The sequence below is a fragment of the Atta cephalotes genome (assembly GCF_000143395.1).
Source record: "Atta cephalotes unplaced genomic scaffold scaffold00010, whole genome shotgun sequence".
Classification (NCBI taxonomy): Eukaryota; Metazoa; Arthropoda; class Insecta; order Hymenoptera; family Formicidae; genus Atta; species Atta cephalotes.
In genome coordinates, this window is record NW_012130074.1 from 3,477,126 (window position 1) to 3,501,491 (window position 24,366).

At 28.0% G+C, this 24,366-nt stretch overlaps 1 protein-coding gene and 1 pseudogene across 1 annotated transcript; both read right to left on the reverse strand.

Annotated features, from left to right (window-relative positions):
- Positions 1 to 7,338: 7,338 nt before the first annotated feature.
- Positions 7,339 to 11,273, reverse strand: LOC105627875. Its single transcript, XM_012209151.1, has 3 exons — positions 11,094 to 11,273; positions 10,906 to 11,061; positions 7,339 to 7,518 (listed from the first exon to the last, which is right to left on the reverse strand). The coding sequence occupies exons 1-3, from the start codon at positions 11,271 to 11,273 to the stop codon at positions 7,339 to 7,341; spliced, it is 516 nt and encodes a 171-aa protein (XP_012064541.1).
- An 11,113-nt stretch (positions 11,274 to 22,386) lies between these two features.
- Positions 22,387 to 24,366, reverse strand: part of LOC105627876 — a 33,872-nt pseudogene continuing 31,892 nt past the window's right edge.

The following is a 24,366-nucleotide window of genomic DNA, read 5'->3' on the forward strand; positions in this document are numbered from 1 at the left end:
ATATATATATATATATATATATATGTATATATACATACATATNTAAAAATACATATATATTATTATAAATGAATAAACAGAAATTATCGTTAAAACATTCAGTTATGTTATTAATTATTATGTATTATATATACAGCATAACATTTTCTGACCTTATAAATTTGATATACATAGTTACGATTTTTAACTAATGAATTGTGACGGTTTTCAATTGTATATCTGCATTTTTAATGCTTTGTATTGAAATATACACATTGTAAAGGCTTTTAGATCAAGAGAAGACCATATACTTACACTCGATTCTCATGTCGAAAGGAATTGTATTATTGGGATTATGTACTATTGGGAACATGGGACGTCATTTTAGCTTACACTAGAACGTTTTCTATTTATCTACACGCATATGGTTCCTGTACACTGGATAAGTGTAAGCGAAAACGCTTGCCGCGCGGCAAAATGAAACGCGGTAAACAATAAACACATTAGGAGTTGTAAGCTTATTGGCTACCGCATCACATTCTGTCGCGCGGCAAGCGTTTCCGCGTCTAATGCAGTGTTGCCAGATGCAAGGAAATTTCTCGAAACCTAGGGAGAATTACAAGAAAAAAAATGAAAGAGGGAAAAAAAGTTTTTTGTGAAAATAAGTTATTTAGACTTATGTTAACATCATACGCATTATTTATTTCTTTAAAACTTTTCTAATATTGCACAACAAAAATATATTATTCATTAATTTATAGCACTTATTATTATATATTTTCCTTTATACTATGTTTACATGGCATTGGTAAAACCGTTTTAGTAAAAACCGTTTTATAAAACTGGCCAATACGTCGTATCATTCTTCTGAGCCAGAGGAACAGCTATGATTGGCCAGTTTCATAAAACGATTTTACCAATGTAATAATTTTACCCTGTAACAAAAGTCTGTTCTGTTTCATATTTATTATAATTCCAAATTGTGATATATTAATAAAAAAATAATTTATGATTCTATTTTAATAAAATTTATAAAAAACAAAAATTTTGTGAATTTAAGAAAAATAGATGAAATTAGCAAAAAATTTGGATAAACAAGAATTTTGGGGAAAATGGGAATAGGGAAAACTAGGGAGATTATCATATGCAACAGGGAAATTGCTTCGTCGGTATCTGGCAACACTGGTCCAGTGTGCAGAAGCCATTCGTCAGTTCTAGCTTGCACTAATTCGGTTCAGTTCAGTTCCAGTGCAGTCTCAGTGCAGAAAAAGAAAAAAATCTATGATTTTTATGCATGATTTCAAGCTTGTTTCCTTGCATGTAGCAATCAAAAGATTGAAAATGATCACGTAATCGGGCAGACAGCATCTTCAGAATAGAAACAATTGTGCTAATTTCGTAGCTTTTGTCAAATGTCAGATTTCAAGTAAAAATGTCATGGAATAAAGATCAAATAATAATATTAATAGAGGCATATAAAAACGAATTTACATTATATGCTATTAAAAATCCAAATTATCACAATAAACATTTACGCAACGAAGCTAAAATCTAAAACGAGCTAAAATTAAATAATGAAGTACAAAAAGTACGTCTAAACACAAATTATAAGGAATGTATAAATACATTGCATTCCTTAAAAAATAATTTTAATGTCGAAAATAAAAAAAGGCATTCATGACAAGCAGAAGATGACGTAAATATTCTATTCTTAATTTAATCTTTTATTTTCGTATTCCAATCTAAATCTTACCCTTTCCATCTTAGATTTATAATCCAAATCTTCGATATTTTGAGATGCTCACATTTTTAGAAGAACATTTGTTCCACAAAAAAGTATTTCTACAAGAATAAGTGGAATCAAGAAAAAAGTAACATAACAATCAAACAAAATATTAACATGTATAAAGATATAGTTCAAAGATATATGTTTATTCTTTATCATTTATTTTAGACTGATTCAAGCATTTCACCTCTGGATAATATTTCAAAAGTGATAAGTCAAAATATAGATGATGAAATTCTTGAAGACAAATTAGAATTCACAGGAATCTCTAAATGAAAACACACAATGGAAAAATATTGAATCACAGTCTCAAAATTTATCTGACAAATCTCCAGGCAAGGCTTCATCGTCGTAAGGCAATTTTTTTCTGCAGTACGAATTTCTCGAAACATCGACGGATTTTAATTGAAAATAATTATTCTATTGAAAAAATAATTCTTTAAATAATTCTTCCATCTTCAGTGAAGGAACAAGAGAAGGGTCTGACTTGGAATTTGTAGCGTCAATAATAAAACAAATTAAAGATGAAAAAATAAGACAAACTGATGACTGATATCATTTTAGTGACAATGTTAAGAAAAATAATAATTTAATTAACTTTTAATTAAAAAATTAGAGAAGAAGAATATGTTTAATATTAAAGCGATTAAAAAATATTATCCTATTAAATTTGTGAATATGAAAATGTAGTTTCGAAAAATAAATACACATAAATAAATAGTCATAAACATGCAATAATAATTAAATAAGTAATAATATAATAATAAATAATATAATAATAAATAATTTAAAATAATTTTAATAAATAATTAATAAAAATACATAAATAAATAATAATTGAACAAACAATATAAAAATAAAATATAATTTAATAGCAATAAATAATAATTAAAAAATAAAGTAAATAAGATAAACAATTAATAAATAATTATAAACAGTTAAAACTATTATTTTTTTTATTATTTATTTCGAAGATGTACACATTGAAGTTCCAACTATATTAAATTGTACAAATGTTACCATTTCGCAATAACAGCATTCTTTCTCACATTTCTTTTATTCTTTTATTAATAATTTCCTCTTTGCACTGTCTCATTCTGCCAAAAGAATCAATAGACAGAACCAATAATATTAAAATACTTCATAAAATAATCTCTAATTGTTTTAGCACTTCAAGAATTATTGTCTTCTTGTGCAGTTAAATCAATGAGAGGATCTTGATAATCAATTTCAGAATTATTTTCAACTGTATGATTTACAAATAATTTTCGAGATAAAATGAAATTATGTAAAATATAACATGCAAGAGTAATAATAACTTTGTCAACTGAAAAAACAATTGTATTGAGAAGAATTTTGAATCGAATTGAATTTCTAATACACCGAGCATTTTCTATAATTCTACGTGTCCTACTCAGATAATTAAAAATTCTCTGACACTGAGTCCAGAAAATCGTTCGGAAAATGGTTTTATCAAATTATTCGACAAGGGAAAAGCATCATCAGCAATTACGACGAAAGTCATTGGTACATATTGTCTCAAAAGCTAGGATACAGGAAGATTTAAACTGCCATTCGTTAAACACTGACCTAGCTTACTGTCTCTAAATATTGCACTATCATTCATCCGTCCATTTCTACAACAAATAAAAATTTATATATGGCATCAACAAGGCCCATAAGAATTATACTATCTCTACATGTATTTTTATAATTTCTCTAAAAGAATCCGCTTTTCTTTGTAGCACGAAAATTTATGTGCTTGTCATCAAGTGCTCCAATACAATGAGGAAACAACCAATTATAAAATATAGTTTCTACCTCAGTCCATTCTTCTTCACTGTTCGGACTAAAACAATTTTGTTAAAAATATGTTATATAAATATGTTATAATAATAATAATAATAATAATAATAATAATAAATAATCAACAGTGTATAAGACTTTGGGAAACATGTACTTCAATAAATTCATCTTGTAACTCATGGATTATTGCTCTCAATGCCTCAGGAATAATCAACGAAAGTGTTAGGAACTATGCATACTGCAAAATTAAGATCTCGATATGATTTTCCAGATGCTAAGAAGCTTGAGTCAATTCTAAGCACTTGTAAGACTCGTAACTTGTTTCTCGTAAGATTTGTAAACACTTATGACTAGAATTGTAATTCTACGCGTTATCGTAAAACATATGATCATTCGTAAATGCTTAAGATTTCTCATGAATCTTACGACTAGCAAGAAATTATCTGTAAAAATATTACGTAAAGTTATAAGCATTACAATTTGTCAAATAAAAAGTATTTCCATTATTTTTATATATAATGAACGTTGATATTTTATATATTTTATATATTTGACTTTCAATTGAAGAAGAATATAATAGGTATTGTTAAAAAACATATTAATTGTATTTATGACAATTAGTTCATTTCAAAATTGTGTTGGAGTAAATTTTTCAATTTCCCTAAGCCAACCTTCTGTGAGTCAAATTATACACGAAATGTGCAATTTAATCGTGAAAAATTTATTGCCACAATATATTACATTTCCACCTACTCGAGAGGAACAAAATATAATTTTTAGAAAACTAGAAAGCCACAAGGAAATCACGCGACTGAAAACAATAATTTGCCAATTATTAAGATATAAAATATTAAACACAATTCCATAAAAATGAGTTGTGTGTGCGCGAAGCGCGTATGTACAATAGTTAGAAGAGAACGACTTTGCTACAGTTGTAAAAGAATGTAAAAAATGAAAAATTATTGCAGTCAAGACTCTCTTTGGCATGGTTTATCTTCCTACTCATCTCTAGTACAATACAATCTAATACATATTTTTATTAATTATGTGTCTTTTATGCTAACAACATTGTCCGAATGTCTAATAAGTTAAACGTTTTAAGTTAGATTATTGTCAAATCTTTAACAAAGCTTTTAATTTGACACAATTCCACTTTCAAAATTGTAATTTTTTTAAAATTAATTGATCAATTAGCTTACTTGTAAGCTGCGGACAATTTCTTTTTGATATATATATGTATTTTTGTAAAAAAGTTAAATTTGCCGAATAAATGCGTTCATAAAATCATGAAATAATTTATAGAGTATCTAAAGATAAATTTAAGGAAGTCTTAAATATAAGGCCTAACTATGAATACGAATAATATACTCGGACTTTATCCTTAAACCTAAGACAGCGAAAATAATATGATTTCAATCTATCAGAAACTGTATATTTCGATATATCTGATTTCTAATAGATTGAAATTGTGTTATTCCTATCGCTATTCCCTCGCATTGTGTCTTGGATAAGGATAGTCTACAAGAAGAAATGAAAGAAATCCGAGTATATTATTCGTATTCATAATCAGGCCTTATATTTAAGGAAGCCTTAAGTATAATATTTGATTATGAATACGGACATAAATTGGCATATACATTTTGGCACTTAAATGCCACAAAATCATGAAAAACTTAGGCTCGATTGTATCACCTTTTAGTAAATTTTATCTGTTGGATAAGTAGCAAGATTATTCAATTACATGTGCGGATTGCCAGATTTACCTAACAAGTAAAATTTACCAAAGAAAGAGAGAGAGAGAGAGAGAGAGAGAGAGAAAATAAAGAGACAACAGAGACAAGAAAGATGAGAACGATATGTGAGAAAAGATGTTAATAAAATTTTATTATTATTAATTTTATTATTATATACAGGGCCTCAGAAATATAGTCGGAGCTGCATTTGGGGCATATAATGGAACAAAAAAGTCTGATACCATTTTGAGATAATCGCTGTAGTTTTCGAATTAAAAAAAGAAACGTCTAATGCACACTGAACTTTTGCACACTGAACGCGGAAACGCTTGCGCGCGCTGCAAATTGTGTGTGCGATAGTCAATAAGCCTCCTTCTGTATTCATTGATTACTGCGTCTCATTTTGCTGCGATAAGCGTCGAGTGTATAGGAGCCATAAGCCAATATGCGGTAAAGCCGCATCGTACGAATTCGTAGAATGGCCCAGGATGCTGTCCCATGGCATAGATTTTCCATGTAACGCGTATCGCGTAACCAATCAGGGACCATGCGTTTTTCAAGTTGTTAAGCCTTTATTACACCTTTTTTGTTATGTGGAATTTAATTTCCATATGTCCCATAGTACGCAAGAAAATTGGGTAGCGTACACGATAACCAATCATATCTTTATATTCTTTTAGACTGTTTCAACAAAAATACCAAAGATGGTAGGTTATTGATTATGCGAGTTTGTAATACGCTTCATGGGGCATATAGAAATGAGTTTTGCGTAATGCAGCACACGCACATTCATTTATGTATGTAAATGCGTTCATTGTATACAGTTTCTGAAAATTGCAATTTCTCTCATTGAAATTTTCTCATTGAAATTTATAAAAAATGAATTTTGATCAGTTAGCACTGTTCATTATTGATTTTCGTAAAAAAATATCAGAAATCGTTCAGCAACAGAGATTAAATTAAAGAAACTGATTAGTGCTCTATATTTATTAAATATATTTATTAAATAAACAAAAAAAGAAAAATAAAGTGCGAAAACGAAAATATTGGGTTCGAAAGTATTGGTTCATCCAATTTTTTCAACCGATAATAGAAAATGATATGGAGTAAATAATAATCTCATAAGAGAGTTACATTTTTATAATGATGAGAAATTCATCAATTACTTTTGTATGATAGAGATTTTTGACAAATTTGACTTATTGCTATTAAGCCATACATTAAAGCAAGAATGTGTTCGAAAAGCAAATATACCTCTAAATATTAGAAATATGTCTACGTTTCAGAAGATAGCATGAGATCTCTTTCCTATGCATTTTGAATAAGACATAATACAATTTCAAAAATTGTGTCCGAAACGTGCGAAGCAATTTGGATTGCATTAAAGGATAAAATTTTTGAGCAATCCAGCAAAGATTTGTGGAAAAAAATAGCAAACGAATTTGAAGAAAATTGAGATTTTTCGAACTGTATAGGAGCAATAGACGAAAAATATAACATAATCCATATACATGTGAATTATTTTCTAAAGTTAAATTAATTTTATTATATAATATATTAAAAGATTAATTTTTTCTTATATATATTATCTTTGTATAGGCCAAATAGTGGATCTTCATTTTACTACTTCATTTAACTACAAGAGTTAACAGTATCAATTTGTTTACTGTTTGTGATGCAAAATATTGGTTTACTTTCGTAGATATTAGAGCAGAAGGACGGCAGAGTGATGGTGGAGTGTTTCGAAATAGCAAATTATATACTTCACTGGAAGAAAATTCTCTACAAGTACCATTACCAGCAGTAATTGGAACCAATGATCTGAATCATTATGTTTTTGTTCTGTAATTAAAAATGGATATTAAAACTTTAAATTGATCACAGCTTAATGGAATATACATTTAATTACATACTTTTATTAGTTTTCAAAATAGGCTTCAGTGTTTTAGACACACACAACTTGTAACTGGAGTTGATATTTCAAATGGTATGTTTGATGATACAAATCATTACGTATCATTTGAATAATATGTATCATTCATTGAGGATACATATCATTTGAAGTGTCTGAGCAATCTGATTAGGAATCTGTTTAGATCTAGTTTCTGTATTGAACGAAGCAGAAGATGGACTTAGTTGCATAGACATAGATTTACTGGAGACTGTATTTTCATTTAAAGATATTTCAACTTCGTTCGATAATGTACTATTGTTCTGTAAAATAATATTTTAAGATATACTGGCTGTGTTCCAAATTTACTGCCAGCACTGAATATATTTATCATGGAAAAAATATTTATTATGAAAATAAAGTTTATAATTTAAGTTTAAAAGAGTATATAATTTTAGTTATTCATTATTTTCCTTTATTAATATTTGTGTATTAAATTTAATATAACTGTAGTTTATGTTACATGCACTATAGATTTTCAGTACTGACAGTCAATTTTGGAATACAGCCTATAATACACATACTGTACTCTATCTTTTTAACTTGTAATATTTTAATTTTCAATTTCGTGAATTTTTTAATAATTAATTGTATACATTACTAATTCTGTAATATGTAAAATTTAATGCAAAATTATATTCTTCATTGCAATATTACGATTTACTTTGAAGCATATCTAATGGTCTCATTAGCTCAAAAAATCTGTAAGTATTTTTAAAATTTGCAGAAGACACTTGGTACATATTCTTTCATTTTTTTCCTAATTCTAATGTAATCACGATATTTCCATCGTTTTTGCAAATCTTTGATGCTCATATTATCTGTTTAACATTAAATATAATTATAATTATAAATCTTATAATTATATAATTTAAATCATTTATTAGAGGATAATTTTTCTACATATTTAATAGCTATATTTCTAAAATCTGATAAAAACAAATTTTAATTTTTAACTACATATCACCAATTGTATTTTTTATTTCTTCCCATAAAGCTGATTTTTTCTTGGACTTTTGTTTTATATTTAACCGATGATCATATAATGAAGGTCTATCCATGACATTATGAAGCATTCATCAAACTCTGGATTAACACTTTGGGATTGCGACAATGATTCTGTATCTTCAATATTATAATCAGTTGATTTTTGTACTGCAATAGAAAGTTTGATAATAACATTTTATATAATGTACATATAATACATATATAATGTACATATTAATATATTTATATATATGTATTATATGTACATAATAAAATATAAATATAAAATATAAATATATATATAAAATATAAATATAAATATAAATATAAATATATATCAAGTGACTACAAAATTCTCATCAATGTATACAAAACGCATAGTTTCATCGTATTCTTTAAAACAATGATGTTCTAATATATTTTCACAATAATATGCCATTAGTCATCCATAATATCCACACTAAATTTGCTGGGCATATTAATAAATTATAAAATATTATATGACATATTATATGATATATATATTATATGATAAAATCATTTAAAATTAATAATAAGCAATATAATATTTCTTTTTACAATAACATTGTTTTATTTAAAATATTTAGAAAAAATTAAAAACCTAAAGAAAAAAATTTATACTTTAAAAGTTACTACCATTATTATACATTAATCTATCACTTAACCTAATATAATCTTATAACTTAGAAAAATAATTTCTAATAAATTAATTTATAAATACTTTATTATTAAGATCATAAATTAAATTTTAATATTGCATTTAAATCGACTTGATAATGGAAATATTAAATAAAACTAATTAATTCGCTTACTGATTTATCCATGATGAATATAAAATCTTCTCTATCATAATAACATGATAGAGAAGATTTTGTATTCATCTCGTGTGGTCTCCGCATATGGAAATTAAATTCCACATAACAACTTGAAAAACGCGTACTGATCCCTGATTACGCGATACGCATTACGCGGAAAATCTGTGCCATGGGATAGCACCCTCCACACTCGACAGCGCCGCTGCCGCTACTAACGCTGTTTTTTCATAAGTCTTTAAGCTTAAAAATGGAATCATACGATGCTCGTCCTTGATATGCATGCATGTAATCATATCTATTCTAATGCACACTAGAATGCATTGCTCGGTGCATACTGACATCCATGAGATTTGTTTTCACGCATTAGTTGCACTAGTTCAAAAAGTGTACACTAAAACATTTTAGGGGGGCTTCGCACAATAAAAGGAACAGGGAACAAAGAACACAGAATAAAAATTTCAACTTATTAGAATATTATATATTATGGAATACACAGTTTCTGATAGATTAAAATTCTTAGGCTCCACACAATAAAAGAAACAAGGAACAGAGAAATAAAGGGTTCCGCATAATAAAAGAAAGAGGGAAACTATACTACTGTCTATTCTGCAATATATGATTTCTGATATGAAGTTGAAATTCTTATTCTCTGTTTTCTATTCCTTTTATTGTGCGGAGTCTTTAAAGGGACAAAAGTAGGGATGATATAGCCATATCGATATATAAATTAATATGTATCATCAGTTGCAGCGCTGATACACCTAAATATCAACAAAAAAATATCGATATAAGCAATTCGATAAAAAAAATCGAAATTTTAGTAAAAATATATTGCAATGTTAAAAAAAAGAGGTAAAATGAAAAAATAATTATGAAAACTTTTTGTAATGACGATATTGGCAATATTTTACAAAATGTACTTTATAAATTACAATGGATATTTATATTGTAATTTATAAGAATTGTATAAGATTATTAAGACATTTTTGTTGAAATAAACATAAAGATATTTTCGGTCATTTTTTATTGACTTTTATTGTGTGTTTTTTGCGAAGTAAAACATAAAAGTTATAATAAAATCATAGGAATATCATCGCGATCTCTTTTTGTTCTTAAGTTTATTTTAATATCAAATGACGGAAATATTCTTTAATAGGAATTAAATATGCATAAGCATTGGCTTTAAGGGGTTGTTTCATCCCTTGAATCTAAAATTGAATCGATATAAAAAAATATGTATCTCTTAGATAGATTGATTTTGTGTTTAACAGCATATTTTAAGGAGAATCGAATCGATTCCATTGTCGCGACAGATTCCTTATGATTTTAATTTTACATACTTCAAACATTTCCCAACAAACAACTTAACAAAAGATAGAAGATTACAAATGCCAATCTTCAATTGACAGTGAATTTAAAAATAATAATTGCTGCAAATGTCGTGAAATTAACCGATTTCGCGACTCATTTAAAATATTTCCGCTCGAGAGAACAAACGTTCGGATAGAACAGACGTGGCCATAATTGTTAAATAACACTTGGCCAGCTTTGCTAATAAAAAATGTGAATAATTTTCCCAGTATTTTAACGGATATTCATTGACATTAATGGGTATCTTATTATTAAGATAAGCTCATAAGGCATATCATTACTTGTATAATCAAAAGTGTATTTTTGTAATATTAAAGATAAGAAATGAATGAAAAAAGACAAAAAATGATTGTTTTTAGTTATAGAATCAGACTGAAATTTCATTTTTTGTGTGTAAATTTGTTTCATTAGTAATCTATCATGTCTTTTAGTTTATTTAATTGCACACAACACAACTTTATCTAAGAAGTGAATTTTGAATCTGGGATCCAGAATAGTAGCAATCGTAATAAGAGATTTCTGTTCAATATTTTTTAATCGATTCTGAAATTCTTCTGTTAATCTTTCTTTTAGATGACATTCTTCTTTACTGATAGGTTCACATGATTCTAGCTGATTTTTTAATGTATGTAATAGCGTATAACTTGACTGCCATATAATTCTCCAGAAAATATAGTTGTTGTTGATTTGAATGGTTCCAATTGTATAAATTTGTATTCTTTTATAATTTGCAATTCCAATGTTGTTAACATTGTTGGAGCTGTAGGATGTTGCAAAAGAATCAGTCCAATTTTATCAGATATTTCAATAAATCGAAGAAGCATGTCATAAGTGAAATTCCACCGCGTATCGATACTCTGAATTAATTTTAGGCCGGAATATTTTCGCAATAGAAAGAGTTACACTTTTTAAAAATATGTTACAATAGATTTAACTTTTTTACATACTAAACTGACGATTTCATCATTTTCTATAATTTTAGCGAGGATCAATTTTTTTGCGCGTAACTATTTAAATGCTTTTCTTCATCAAAAGCATTGCTATTGTTTTTTTGATGTTGGATGCATTATCAGAAATGACAACTATATTCTGCATTTTAATATGCCATTTTTCAACTATTTCGACCATTTAATATGCCATTTTTTTAAATTATCAGATGTGTGTCTATTATTGGGAGTACAAATTAGTTCGGACCGTTTTTTTGTGTTCAAAAATGCATTTATTTCAAAACAAAATGAATGAACAGATTAAAGTATTGGCATCGCTGCCTACTACTTTTTCCCAACTCTCAGACAATTTTCGAATTCCATCTCGAAAAAAATGACTCGTCTTTGGAAGCGATCCAATTTTGGAGCCAATTTTCGATTTCTACGAAAGAAGTGAACCAGTGAAGAAGTGAACCTTGCTGCATCTTTCGGAACAAGTAATCAAAAGGAGCAATGTCCGAAGAATACGGCGGGTATAGTAAAACATCCCATTTGAACGTTTCCAAATTTTTTTATGACTTTAGCGACATGAGGCCGAGCGTTGTCATGAAGAAGAATAACTTTATCATGTCTTTGCTCATATTCCGGCCGTTTTTCTTGCAATGCACGGCTCAAACGAATTAATTGTAGTCGATATCGATCGCCCGTAATGGAATCGCCAAGTTTCAGTTTACTCATAGTAAACAAGACTCTTTTGGTCCCATCAGATACAGAGCATGATCTTCAAACCATGAATGTTCGGCCGTGGTATTGATGTTGAGGTCGATGGCAACGATTGACCGGGCTTAGTGTAGTATTTTTTCTTCTTGGAGTTGTCGTAGAATATCCACTTCTCATCTCCAATCACAATCCGATGCAAAAAATCTTTTCTCTGTTGTCTTTGAATCAGCTGTTCGCAAGTGAAAAATCGCCTTTCAATCATCTCTTGATTTCAATTCATAAGACAATTTCCTTGTTTTTGAATCATCATTCCTATGGCTCTCAATCGTACAGAAACAGCTTGTTGAGTTACTCCCAATGATTCTACAAGCTCCTCTTGCGTTTGACTCTGATCTTCTTCGAGTAATACTTCTAATTCTTTGTCTTCGAATTTTTTTGACTGTTCAGAGCTAGGCTTGTCGCTGAAATCTCCATCCTCGAAACCATTCCCTACATGATTTATCAGTTGGAGCAGTGTCACCATAAACTTCAACAAGCATTCGATGAGCAGTCGTACTTTTCTTCCAATTAAAGTAGAAAATCAAAAAACCTCCCGCAAATGCTGCTTGGTTAACACAAAATTCGACATTTCAAACACAGTAAAAATCAAGGTTTTTGTATGAAATTCAAAGCGATATAAACTGAATATTATTAGCAGATGTTTAACCTCTTTGAAACCGCCAAAATCAGCTGTCACTATGAACCATTCATAACAGTTGGAGGCATCTTTAGGGAAACGAACTTTTGTACTCCCAATATTTAATTCACGCCTATTACAACAGTTTTTCTATTACCATTTACGTGATAATATGCAGTTACTCCGAGATAACTACTTGTATTTAATGTGTCAGTCCAAATGTCTGTCTTGTAAACGCAATATTATTTACATTTGATAATTTTTCTTTTATTAAGTTTGATAAATAAACATATTTTTTCTCAATTAAAGAAATTATCGTTTTTCTATTCGGAATGATATATAATGGACTCAAGTATTTCATGAAACCTCTCTTTTTTCTCCACTATAGATAAAGAAATATTTGCCTTCGTTATAAAAAATATTAGTTTATTTATAATTTCCACTGCTTTAGATCCTCCAGCTACAAAATAATTAAACAAAGTCATTTTTATTATAAATTTTAATAAAGAAGTGAAACTGTGATCATTTAAAAAATGTTGTTTAATTGTTTTTAACATAAAAAATTAAAGATTATTCGTAGTTTTATTTGCATGTCAAAAAATAAATACTGGATAAATAAAATATAATAAGCTTTTGAAAATAGAATTATTACAAGATATATTATTATTATGAAATGATAAAGCTTACATACTTAGAAATGACTTTTGTTTCAAAAAAACTCGGCTGTTTTAACGATTTCAATGAATTCACATGTACCGATGATGTCGTACATATGAACATACTTGTTGACAATCTTGACAGCGCTGAAGATGGTGGAGATAGCGTGAGTTCTGCATCTAATTCATAAGAGTTTTCTTTAGATGTATCTTCATTTGTCTATTTTCATATACAAAGAAAATATTTTTATATAAAATTATCCTTTTATATAAATTATCAAAATATACTATTATAAAACTTTAGAAATATTCCCGTTTTTTTTTCCATTTTCGTGACACGTTAGAAGTGTCAGAAGTTATCATTTCGATAGCATAAATATCTGGATGCTTTTGCTGTAAATGGTATCAAATTGATTGTGTTTCCGAAGGTTTGTATAAATTGTTCGCACATTTTGCATTTTGCATTTTTAAAATTCATATCTTTATTAACTTAATAAAATGTAAATATTACTCTTCGGCACTAAAATATAAAATATAGTAATTAATGAAATAAAATAATTAATGAAATGCCCATTTTTAATTTAAGCAATCCAAAGATAAATTGAAATTAATGAAATTATTTTAGGGGAGTAATGAAAATGCGTATTCATTTTAGGAATACATATACTAAGTTAAGAATGTTTTTTTGATAAAGAATCAGAGAACCACATTTATCAGAATCAAACCAATATCAATACTGAAAAAGTCAAACATCAAACATGCAAATAATTTAAAAGAATTACAGAAAAGAGCAAAATAGTAATTATACATACAATAGAAGATAAAAATATGCAGAATGACTTGAGCATACTTGATATGTATCAAGAGATTATATTCACTATATGATATTCACTGTACTGCTGCCTACTATATGGAACAGTAAGACAATGAAATGAAGGTTGAATTTGAAATCGGAGGATAATGTCCAGTTAGTGTTAAGCTTAGAGTGCTTTGTCAGTGTCGTTGCGTCATTCTAACCTTGATTTACCTTGATTATCTATATTCTAATCTTGATGATCAATCATATGTTTCGAAGTCTTTGTAGGATCTTTAATGGATTACGCTCGAAACTAATCAATGGATGCATTCAGCGCTTATTCAACTGTTGAGTCTGCTGAACACAGCTATTGATTCGAAAAAATGGCGGAGGACTAAGAATCACTTGCTTAAGGATCGCCGCATTCGTGATATTCAGTGCACTACAATTTTACGTATCAAAAGTCGATATCGGTATATTTTGTATCGATATATAAAATATCATTGACAAAATTAGCGATGTTTTTTATCGATTATCGGATGGAAAAATATATATCGATATATCATTGATACTGTATCGCCCATCCCTAGAACAGAGAACAGAAAATAAGAATTTCAATCTATCAGAAATCATGTATTGTGGAATACATAGTTTCTGAAGTTGAAATTCTTATTCTCTATTGTCTGTTCTCTGTTCCTTTTATTATGCGAAGCCCTTAACTCCTTAATACAAGCCGTAAAATGGTGGTAAAATGGGGTCCGAAATTTTATAGTGGTTCTCCACATACGTCGCGATATATACCGAAAGAATGCAATATGACTACATCCTGCGGCAGTTGTGTACACTTGTGATAAACATCACCTTTCTTGATGTGAGATTAATATAATTTTCAAATTGTAATCAATTACAATGCCAGCAAAGTGTACCTTCTCAATTTGTTCCAGTACACAAAACATAGACAAGTTTTTTTCCAGTAAGAATTATTATTTAATTTTACAGAAATGAGAACTATACTTTTATTATTAGCAAATAATTAAGAGTTTCATTGTTAGCATTATTCGTTTTGTCTTTCGAAGCATTCTTTGATTCGTAAAATTCTTTCTTCTAAATTAATCAAGCATTTGCAGCATTAAATGGATCTAAGTACGCTAAGTTCATTCGGAGTGACAACGAGCAGCTCCCAAGAAAAATAATGCTATTATGAAATTATCTGATAAACTAAAATACTAAATATAAAAAAACCTGATAAAGTAAAAAGACTATTTAGATTTCCATTAAATGAATCGGAGCTATATGCATAATGGATAATAGCGGTAAATAGAAAAAATTAGATACAGTCACTGTACAGAAAAATTTGTGAATTACATTTCGAAATTGATGATTTCTACAATATATCAAAAAGAAAGAGATTAAAACTGATAATATCTAAACTTGTTATAGTAGTACCTGATAGTGTAGGTTTGACCTAGGTGTGCATATAATATTCGAATTACTTTTTGTAAAAAAGTAATTGTGACTAATAATTTGTCTTTATGACTAATAATTTATTAATTATTATACATTGTTTGACAAAGGTCATATCTATTTTATTTCTCCTTCGGTTTGCTCTTTTACAATAATATCTGACTGCAATGAAATATCAGAAATACAAAAAGATAAAAATATTATATTAAATATTCAAGACTTTCAAATTATAATTCATTAATTTTATATTTAATTCGTAAACTTATATTTAAATTATAATTCATAGACTTTTAAATTAAATATAAGTTATTTCTTCTATATCTCTGTTTATAATTCATATTTTTAATAACTTATACAATTTTCATATTTTAGTTTCAATAAACGAATCAAAAACAACAAAACATAAAATAATTGAAACTTCAAATGAATCAAATAAAAAATATCTAAAATTAGAAAAAGAAAATGCTCAATTGAAAGCAATGATTGCTTCCTTAGAAGAAAAATATGAAACAAAAAGTAAGCATCATTTCATGAAAGTTTAATGGCAAAAGAACAGGATACTTGGAAAAGAAAATTGAATAAGGAAAAGAAAAAATTAAAACACTTACGAAGAAAACAAAGGCTAAAGAAAAAAAAATAGGAAAGTTAGTACTAAAATCAAAAAATAAAGTTGCAATTAAAAAAATATCTGATTTCAATTTGGATAATATGTTTTCTAATATTAATGAAAATAAAAAGAGAAATTATTTTAAAAAACCAGGTGGCCTGCGATACATAGAAAAAATAAAGAGGTTTGCTTTTACTTTACATTATTATTCTCCAAGAGCATATTGTAAGTTAACATGCATATAATCCTATTTTTATTCTTATATTTTATATTAATAAGCTTATAACTTTTATGTTTACCTTAAGAATGCAGAAGATTCAATTTAAAAGATAACAAATTTTTTTATTGAAATTTTATTTTATTACAATTTTTGCATCCCATCTTTAACAATAACTGTAGAAGATACATAATAAATACATGTACGTACTGATAACATTTGATTTTCAATTTAACTTTGATTTATTAATTTAACATTTATTATTTTACAGTTTTACCCTTATTGTATTTAATAAACAAGTTTGTCGTTTGCATGTATCATGTATAAAACTTATGATGTACATGATTTATTTATTTAAATACAATCATTAAAGAATATGTGTTTCATGTGTGTAAGTTCTGCCGAGATGCTTCTTGATGCATTTTATGTACTATTTATGAAAGTTTTATAAATTTTTTTAATATTTATTTTAGTCACTAAATAAATAATTTAGTCACTATATAAATTTCCTTTATTTGTTTTTATAACAAAATGTAAGAACAATTAAAAACTGATTGATCATGTATAATTTCTAAGACAAAATTTCAAAAAGGAAATTACTGTTTTTACATTACGTTTTACATTACGTTACATTATGTTTTTTTTATTTTGATTTAGAAAAGATCTAAAGCCAATTGTTATAATTATACTGTAAGTTGTATACACTAAAAAAATATTAAAATACTTATTTTATTTATTCTCTTGTAGGATTTTTTTAGAAATTAAAAATTTGTTTTATTATTTGAAAGTATTTTTTTGTAATATTTAGTGACTAATACTATAAAAGCATATGAAAAGCAGACTTCCAAAATGCATTTTTGTCCAAAATTTGTAATTTTCAGAAAAGTAGCCGATAATTATGGTGATGAGGGGAGCCAATCCTGATCCCCAACTTGACCTAGACATATGTTGTCAAGATCATGACTCTAAGTGACTTCCAACAAGTTTTAGCCATCGCTCATTATTCGTTAAAAAGTTATCTTCTTTTGTTAATAACTTTTTAACGAATAACAAGCGACAGCTAAAACTTGTTGGAAGTCATTCAAAATCATAATCTTGATAACATATATCAAGGTCATCTGAGCTAGCCTCATCACCATAATTATCAAATAGCCTAAAATATGAGTCTTTCTACATTGAACATTACTCCATTTTAAACTGAAAAAAATTAATTTGGACAAAATGCATTTTGGAAGTCTGCTCCTCATATACTTTTAATGAATTGCTTTTATTTCGTTATTTGCAATTTCATTTTAGCTTTAATTTTTTTCTATGGCTATGGTCCACTTGATTCTACAACTACTTTGGAGCATTTGTAGTGGAATGTATTCTATATAACTATACTGTTTTGTACTATATCTATACATGTTCTTCATGCAATTCATGTCAATTTCGTTTTGCATCATGATTTTTTCAAAATGATTATCTTCTTTTGATATTGTTTTATAAATAATTATATTTAAACATAATATATTGTGTCTTTTAATTATTATTTATATGTACATGCTGCTTTTATAATGAAATTGCAATCAGAAGAAATATTATTTTTCTTTTTGAATCTATTACAACTTTTTATATTTGTCTGTAGAAGTATCTTTACGTTACCGCATCCGTCATTCATGCGGAATTGAATATCTAACGTAAACGCGGAAATTGGATTTCAGTTAAACAAGCAAGTATTTTACAAGCTCTTAGTAAATTGAAAAAAGAGGAGAAAGATTGTTCGCTGATGTTTGATAATATGACACTTAAACACGCCATTCAATGGAATGAGAATAATCATAGTGGATTTAATGAATATGACAATAACACGTCAGTTGGAAAGAAAAAGGTAGAAACTCAAGAAGTTGTAGTATTTTTATTAGTATCTCTAAAAGGAATATGGAAACGACGAATATGGACCTATTGCTTATTTTTTCATGAAAAAAATGTCATCAATAATGCTTTCCGAACTTTTAAAAACTATTTTGATTTTATGCTCTGAAAATAAACTCCGAGTGCATAGCCTTACATTCGATGGTGCATCCAATGTTAAGCTGTAAATAAACTCGGAGCACAAATATTTCCTTCAAATTATAAAGACATTATTAAACATTATTTTTCATATATTAGTAACGGAAAAGAACACTTTGTATATTAGATCTCTACCATATGCTTAAATTAACTCGAAATGCATTAGCGTCATATAAAGAAATTGTGAATCCTGAAGGTATTATAAAATGGGATCATATCGTCAAACTGTATTTATTATAAAAACAAATGGTTTTAAAATTAAAAAATAAATTATCATCTCATCATATCAACTGTCATATCAACTCAGAATCTATCAGTGAAAAATGTAAAAAAGCTCATCAGAGGCTACATCAGCTGTTCAGATGCACAGAAAATTATTTATTTTCGTGTGAATGTAACAAAACAAATAAAATACATATTTCACCCTTCAATTCGAATCCTTATCAATATAAAATATAAATCAAGCTTACACTTAATCAAGCTTACACTTACTAAATAACGCAAATTCCAAGTTGATGATTCTTGACAATTTGTTCTTCTTTATCTAAATGCCAAATTAGCTATGTAATGAATAGCCCAATGATTATCAAAAATATTAATTTATACAATAATAATATAAAAACTTACATAAAGTAAAACTGAAGTCATATACATCACTAATTAGAATCACATCGCTCATCAGATTGTCAGATTTGCTGTGTAATCATTCAAAGGAAATACGGAAATGAATAATTAGAGAATTATTAAAATCATTTGTCTGAATTTTTTAATTATATCAACTTACATGTAAGTATTTTCTCGCGACTCGACGTAAAGATCTTATGGTGTCGACAGTCAGAGATACAATGAGAGTCAAAATAATAGTCAAGTAGTTATTAAAAAAATAAGAACAAAAAAGGGTAAAATCAACGCTACAATTTAAACAAATTCATAATGAGTCCAAAGAATACGTATCATTCTGTAAATTCAAACTCTGTTTCTATTTTATATGGATCACTTCCGAAAATCAGTCTTTTATTAAGTACTTTTTCTTCGTTTAATATCTTAACATTTTCCTAATCAAAATCATGTTGATGATTGATTCTGTGTTCCGGAATGGATAATTTATTACGGAATACTGCGTAGTGTTTCAATTTATGTGATTTTTATGTTCACTTATGCGTGTTTTCAAACACCTACCTGTTTGACTCACATATGATGCTTCACAGTCTCGACAATCAATTTTATATACAAGGTCTGTATGAAATAGCTTGGGACAAACATCTTTATGACCTTTGATAAACCCCCTAAGATTATTAATTCCTTTATATGCCAAGGAGTCTTTTTAAAAAAATTTTTTGATTTTCTGATAACAGTGGTATAAAAGGGATTGTAAAAAAGTTGTGATTAATTTTTCATTATTGTTCGTTGTCTTATCCGTAGGTGTGTTACCCTGGTCATTGTTTAAATTTTTTTAACAATATTTTTGATTTCAGAGAATAGAAGCATTATGAAGCATCATCAGAATAGATGCATATTGCAAAAAATACGACTGCATTCTTATGCAAAACTTTATTTTTAAGAAATTTTAAACCAATTCGGAAATGACAAAAATTAACGAAAACAATATTATTTTTAAGAGAATACTAATGTATATATGATACTCTTTCTTTAAAAATTCTCTAGCATTTGTTACTGACGAATCAATTTAATACTTTTAAATTAATTATGTAAGATATATATAGATGCATGAAAGGATGAAAACTGTAATGATGTATAAGCCATTTTCATGATTTCAATAAATCGAAAATTTTCTTAATATTTTACACATTTTTTTACATATTTGCTTCAGTACATCGAGATTAAAATCATTAATGACCTCCATTAGGACTTCAGTCATTAGATAGGTTTAAGAAAGTAATTTATATCACTTATTTATGTAACATATATAATCTGATGTATATCTGAACAGATATGTGTATCTTACATGTATATATGTATATATACATATATATATATATATATATATTATATATATAATAAAAAATTATTAATATTATAATTCATATTTATTACTCATTTAGATATAATGATTAACAGTATGAATAGAACAGTACGATTTTGAAGTAACATGTACTGAATTTTTTGAGCAGAAAAAATTATAAGATCATATATATTTGACATTGAACATATTATAGAACATATTAAGGGATAAAGAACAAATCTTTTTGTATATTTATAATTCTAGAAAGCAATAATCGAATACATGCCAAATACATATGTGATAAATAAAAATATTAATTGTATTTGTACAGAATTTGATATTTTCCTACTGAAGATAAAAATATTATATATTAATATATATATTAATAAAAATATATTAATAAAAATATAAAAATATAAAAATATAAAAAATATACAAAATAATTTTATGAAGACTGTTAATTTTCTGATTTATATATACTTAAAGTGCTCTTATATTACAATTTTTATTATTTAAAGAAATAAAATCATTTTTTTACTCGACTAAAAACAAGTTTTAATACTGTTAATCTAGAGACACGGTAATGTCAGCGCTAAGCATGGCGTGAAACTGTCGTGGTTAGGTTACCTGTCAAAATACGTATTATGCAACGTGGTCGCGCGATGTAATACCTGGCGCATGCGTATAGAAATTGGATCCAATTTTTCAAAAGAGTTAGCAGTCTAGTAGTATATATAGAAGTCTATGGTCCTAACTCCATGGCTGATATTCATAGTCGAGTCTTATTTCAAGACCGTCTTAAATAATGTCTTATGACGCTAATGCAGCCTTCTGATTGGTTTGTGACTTCTTGAGAGTGAGAGACTTCAAGATAATGAATATAAGATCTGACTATGAATATCGTCCCATGTATATCGCATTGCCAATTTTTTATATTCCGAATCTTGAAACACGTGAATATACAATAATATATAATAATATATAATAATAATAATTCATGATACATCTATAAAACAAAACGATTTTATACATAATGAATATATCGTGGATTGTAAATTTTATAATAGTTATCTAACTGATGCAGGCAACTCGGAAATGTCGTAATTATCATTATATCCTAAATTTATTTCCGTTGTTGGGTTCCAAGCTAAACTAGTCACTATTAAATATTTGATCCATGCGACGAAAAATGCAATGTAAAACGGTGACTGCCTGACCAATGTGCAATAACATCATAAAGTGGCGAATTCAGGGGGGAGGACGAAGGGGACGACTTTTCTCTCCAGAGTTCACTAAACAGAAAGTTAGAATTTATTATATAACAAAATTTGTGTTGAGTTTCTAACGCGCGTTTTATGTGCGGCATTATCGACGAGATGGCGCATGTGATGCTTGAGCGTCGTTGTATTGGCAAGAGTAGAGCGGGGCTAAATAGATAGAAAAAAAATATACATTAGGACGTGCAATTCATGCGCCATTGTAAGCATCGAGAATAAATACACATTGTGATATCAAGTCTACTGAAATAATACAGAATCCTATCATTTTCTTCCCACCCGATTCACGGCACACATCGGTTCGCACAATTTATTATATACATTTTAGAACATTTTTAAAACATGTATTTTAAGTATAAGTCCTCGGCATATTACACAAACATAAAACAGTAAGACGTAGCAATAATCGCATCAGCTAATCACAATAGAGAATGTAAAGTAACTCTAAAGCCCATTTTACAATGGACAGTAGCAGTAGTGAATTAAAGAGTAAGCATAGAAATCAATCAATCATAGTTGAATATGAGAAGGATAATCAATTATGATTAGTCGATTTCTACGCTTACTCTTTAATTCACTGTTGCTACAGCCCATTGTAGAATGGGCTTAATGCGTGGTCTACAATGACAGTAGCAGTAGTGGATGTAAGAGTAACAAATTGACCAATCACAGAATATGAGAAGAATAATCGACCGTGATTATTCTGATTAGTCAATTTCTTACTCTTAGCCTTATCCTTAGCCTTATCCTTACTGATACTGCTATTGTAGACCACGCATAAGAGTTGATTTACATTCTCTATTATGATTAGGTGATGCGATTACTGCTACGTCTTACTGCTATGTCTTTATTCAAATATTGGTATCTCCTATCCGCCATGTTGTTCGCACATCTCGCGCATTCTTCTGATTGGTTAGTATCATCGTGTACGCTACTCGTAAGTACGCTCGGCATTGCAAATCAGAAGCGTCCATTTGCTCTTTTACCTTGAAAATCGTTTGGCAACTTGCAACATGTCTTTCTGCTATATGTCCTCTAATCTGCGTTCGATATTAACATTTCTAGAGCCAATCGAGCTGTTCGATCCACTTCGAATTCAAAGATCGAGCTCGCAGAGCTAATGCAGGTTTTCGCGCCTAAATTAAATTTATAATCATATATTTATAATGCTATTATTGATAATGCTATCAAATAGAAATTGATGGAGTACATTATGTCATATTTAATGAGGAAAGTAAGTTTTTAATTCTTTTCTTTTTATATATTAAAGATTCTAACGAATATAAATCAAGTAATATAACTTAAAAATTGCAGAAATTTATTTTGCAATGTAGTATTTTCTTTCAGAGTCTGCTACATTCATGTAACGATCTATTTTTAGTATATAAGACTATTATCAGTTTCTAGTTTCTAAAACGAAAAGAAATTTTCAATTAAAAGGGTATTTTTTATTTATTCATAAAAATAAACAATTTTATAATCTAACCTTAAAGAACAGTTTACAGCTCTGTAGCGTCCGATAAGAATCGATTCAGAATTAATTCTTGGTACTCGGATTGCTCGAAGATCACGTGATCAAGCTCGCCATCTGCTAGCTCGTATCTCTAATTTACATTGCCGAACGCACCTCGTGTGTTATTGATCTAGTGTCCAATAGGCTTATTCTGTAATTTGTAAACGGTTTTGCAATAAAAGGAAAACAGGGAACAGAAAACAGAGAACATAAAAATTTCAACCTATCAGAAATCATGTATTGCGGAATACACAGTTTTTGAGAGGTTGAAATTCTTATTCTCTATTCTTTGTTTTCTGTTCCTTTTATTGTGTAGAGCTTCTAAGATCTGACTATGTCTGTGATCAAAGTCTTGCTACAAACGCTTTGAAGCATTTGATAGATTAATTAGAAGAAAGAATTTTACAAATTGATCAAAAAACGCTTCAAAGTGTTTGCAGCATCGTCACAATATATACAGTAGCGCAACTCTCTGTTGGCATCTTTGATATAGTGTTTCCCAAAATAGAGTGCGCATGCGCGAAATAAGTAAGTTCCCAGTAGCTCTATTTGAATTTCTTTCTCAGTTGCTCTTTTTTTTCCCGCTCTCTTTCTTTCTCTCTAGGTCGTTTGTACATCAAAGTTTAATCTAAATGTAATAAAACTAAAAGAAATAGATTTATAATTGTAAAGCACCGCAAAATAAAAAAAATAAGATATAAAATTATATAATGTTGTATGATACAAATATTATACTGTAAAAATATTTTAATTGACGACTGCAACACACGATGCTTGTTTTCCTGCTAGATTACTTGCGTTTTAGTAAATTATTAGAATTACACAAAACGCAGATTTTCTAGCTAAAACGAAAGCAATCCAGCTAGAAAACAAACAATGTACCGCAAGCCTAAAATTTTAACATAAACAGAAAGTAAAATTTAATGTAAAAACAGATTTGAGATTACATTTAAGAAAAGAATTAATATAATTATTGTAATTATAAGATTTTTAATATGAAATAATTTTATTAAATTAAATAACATAATAATTTTTTTATACATCTAGAAT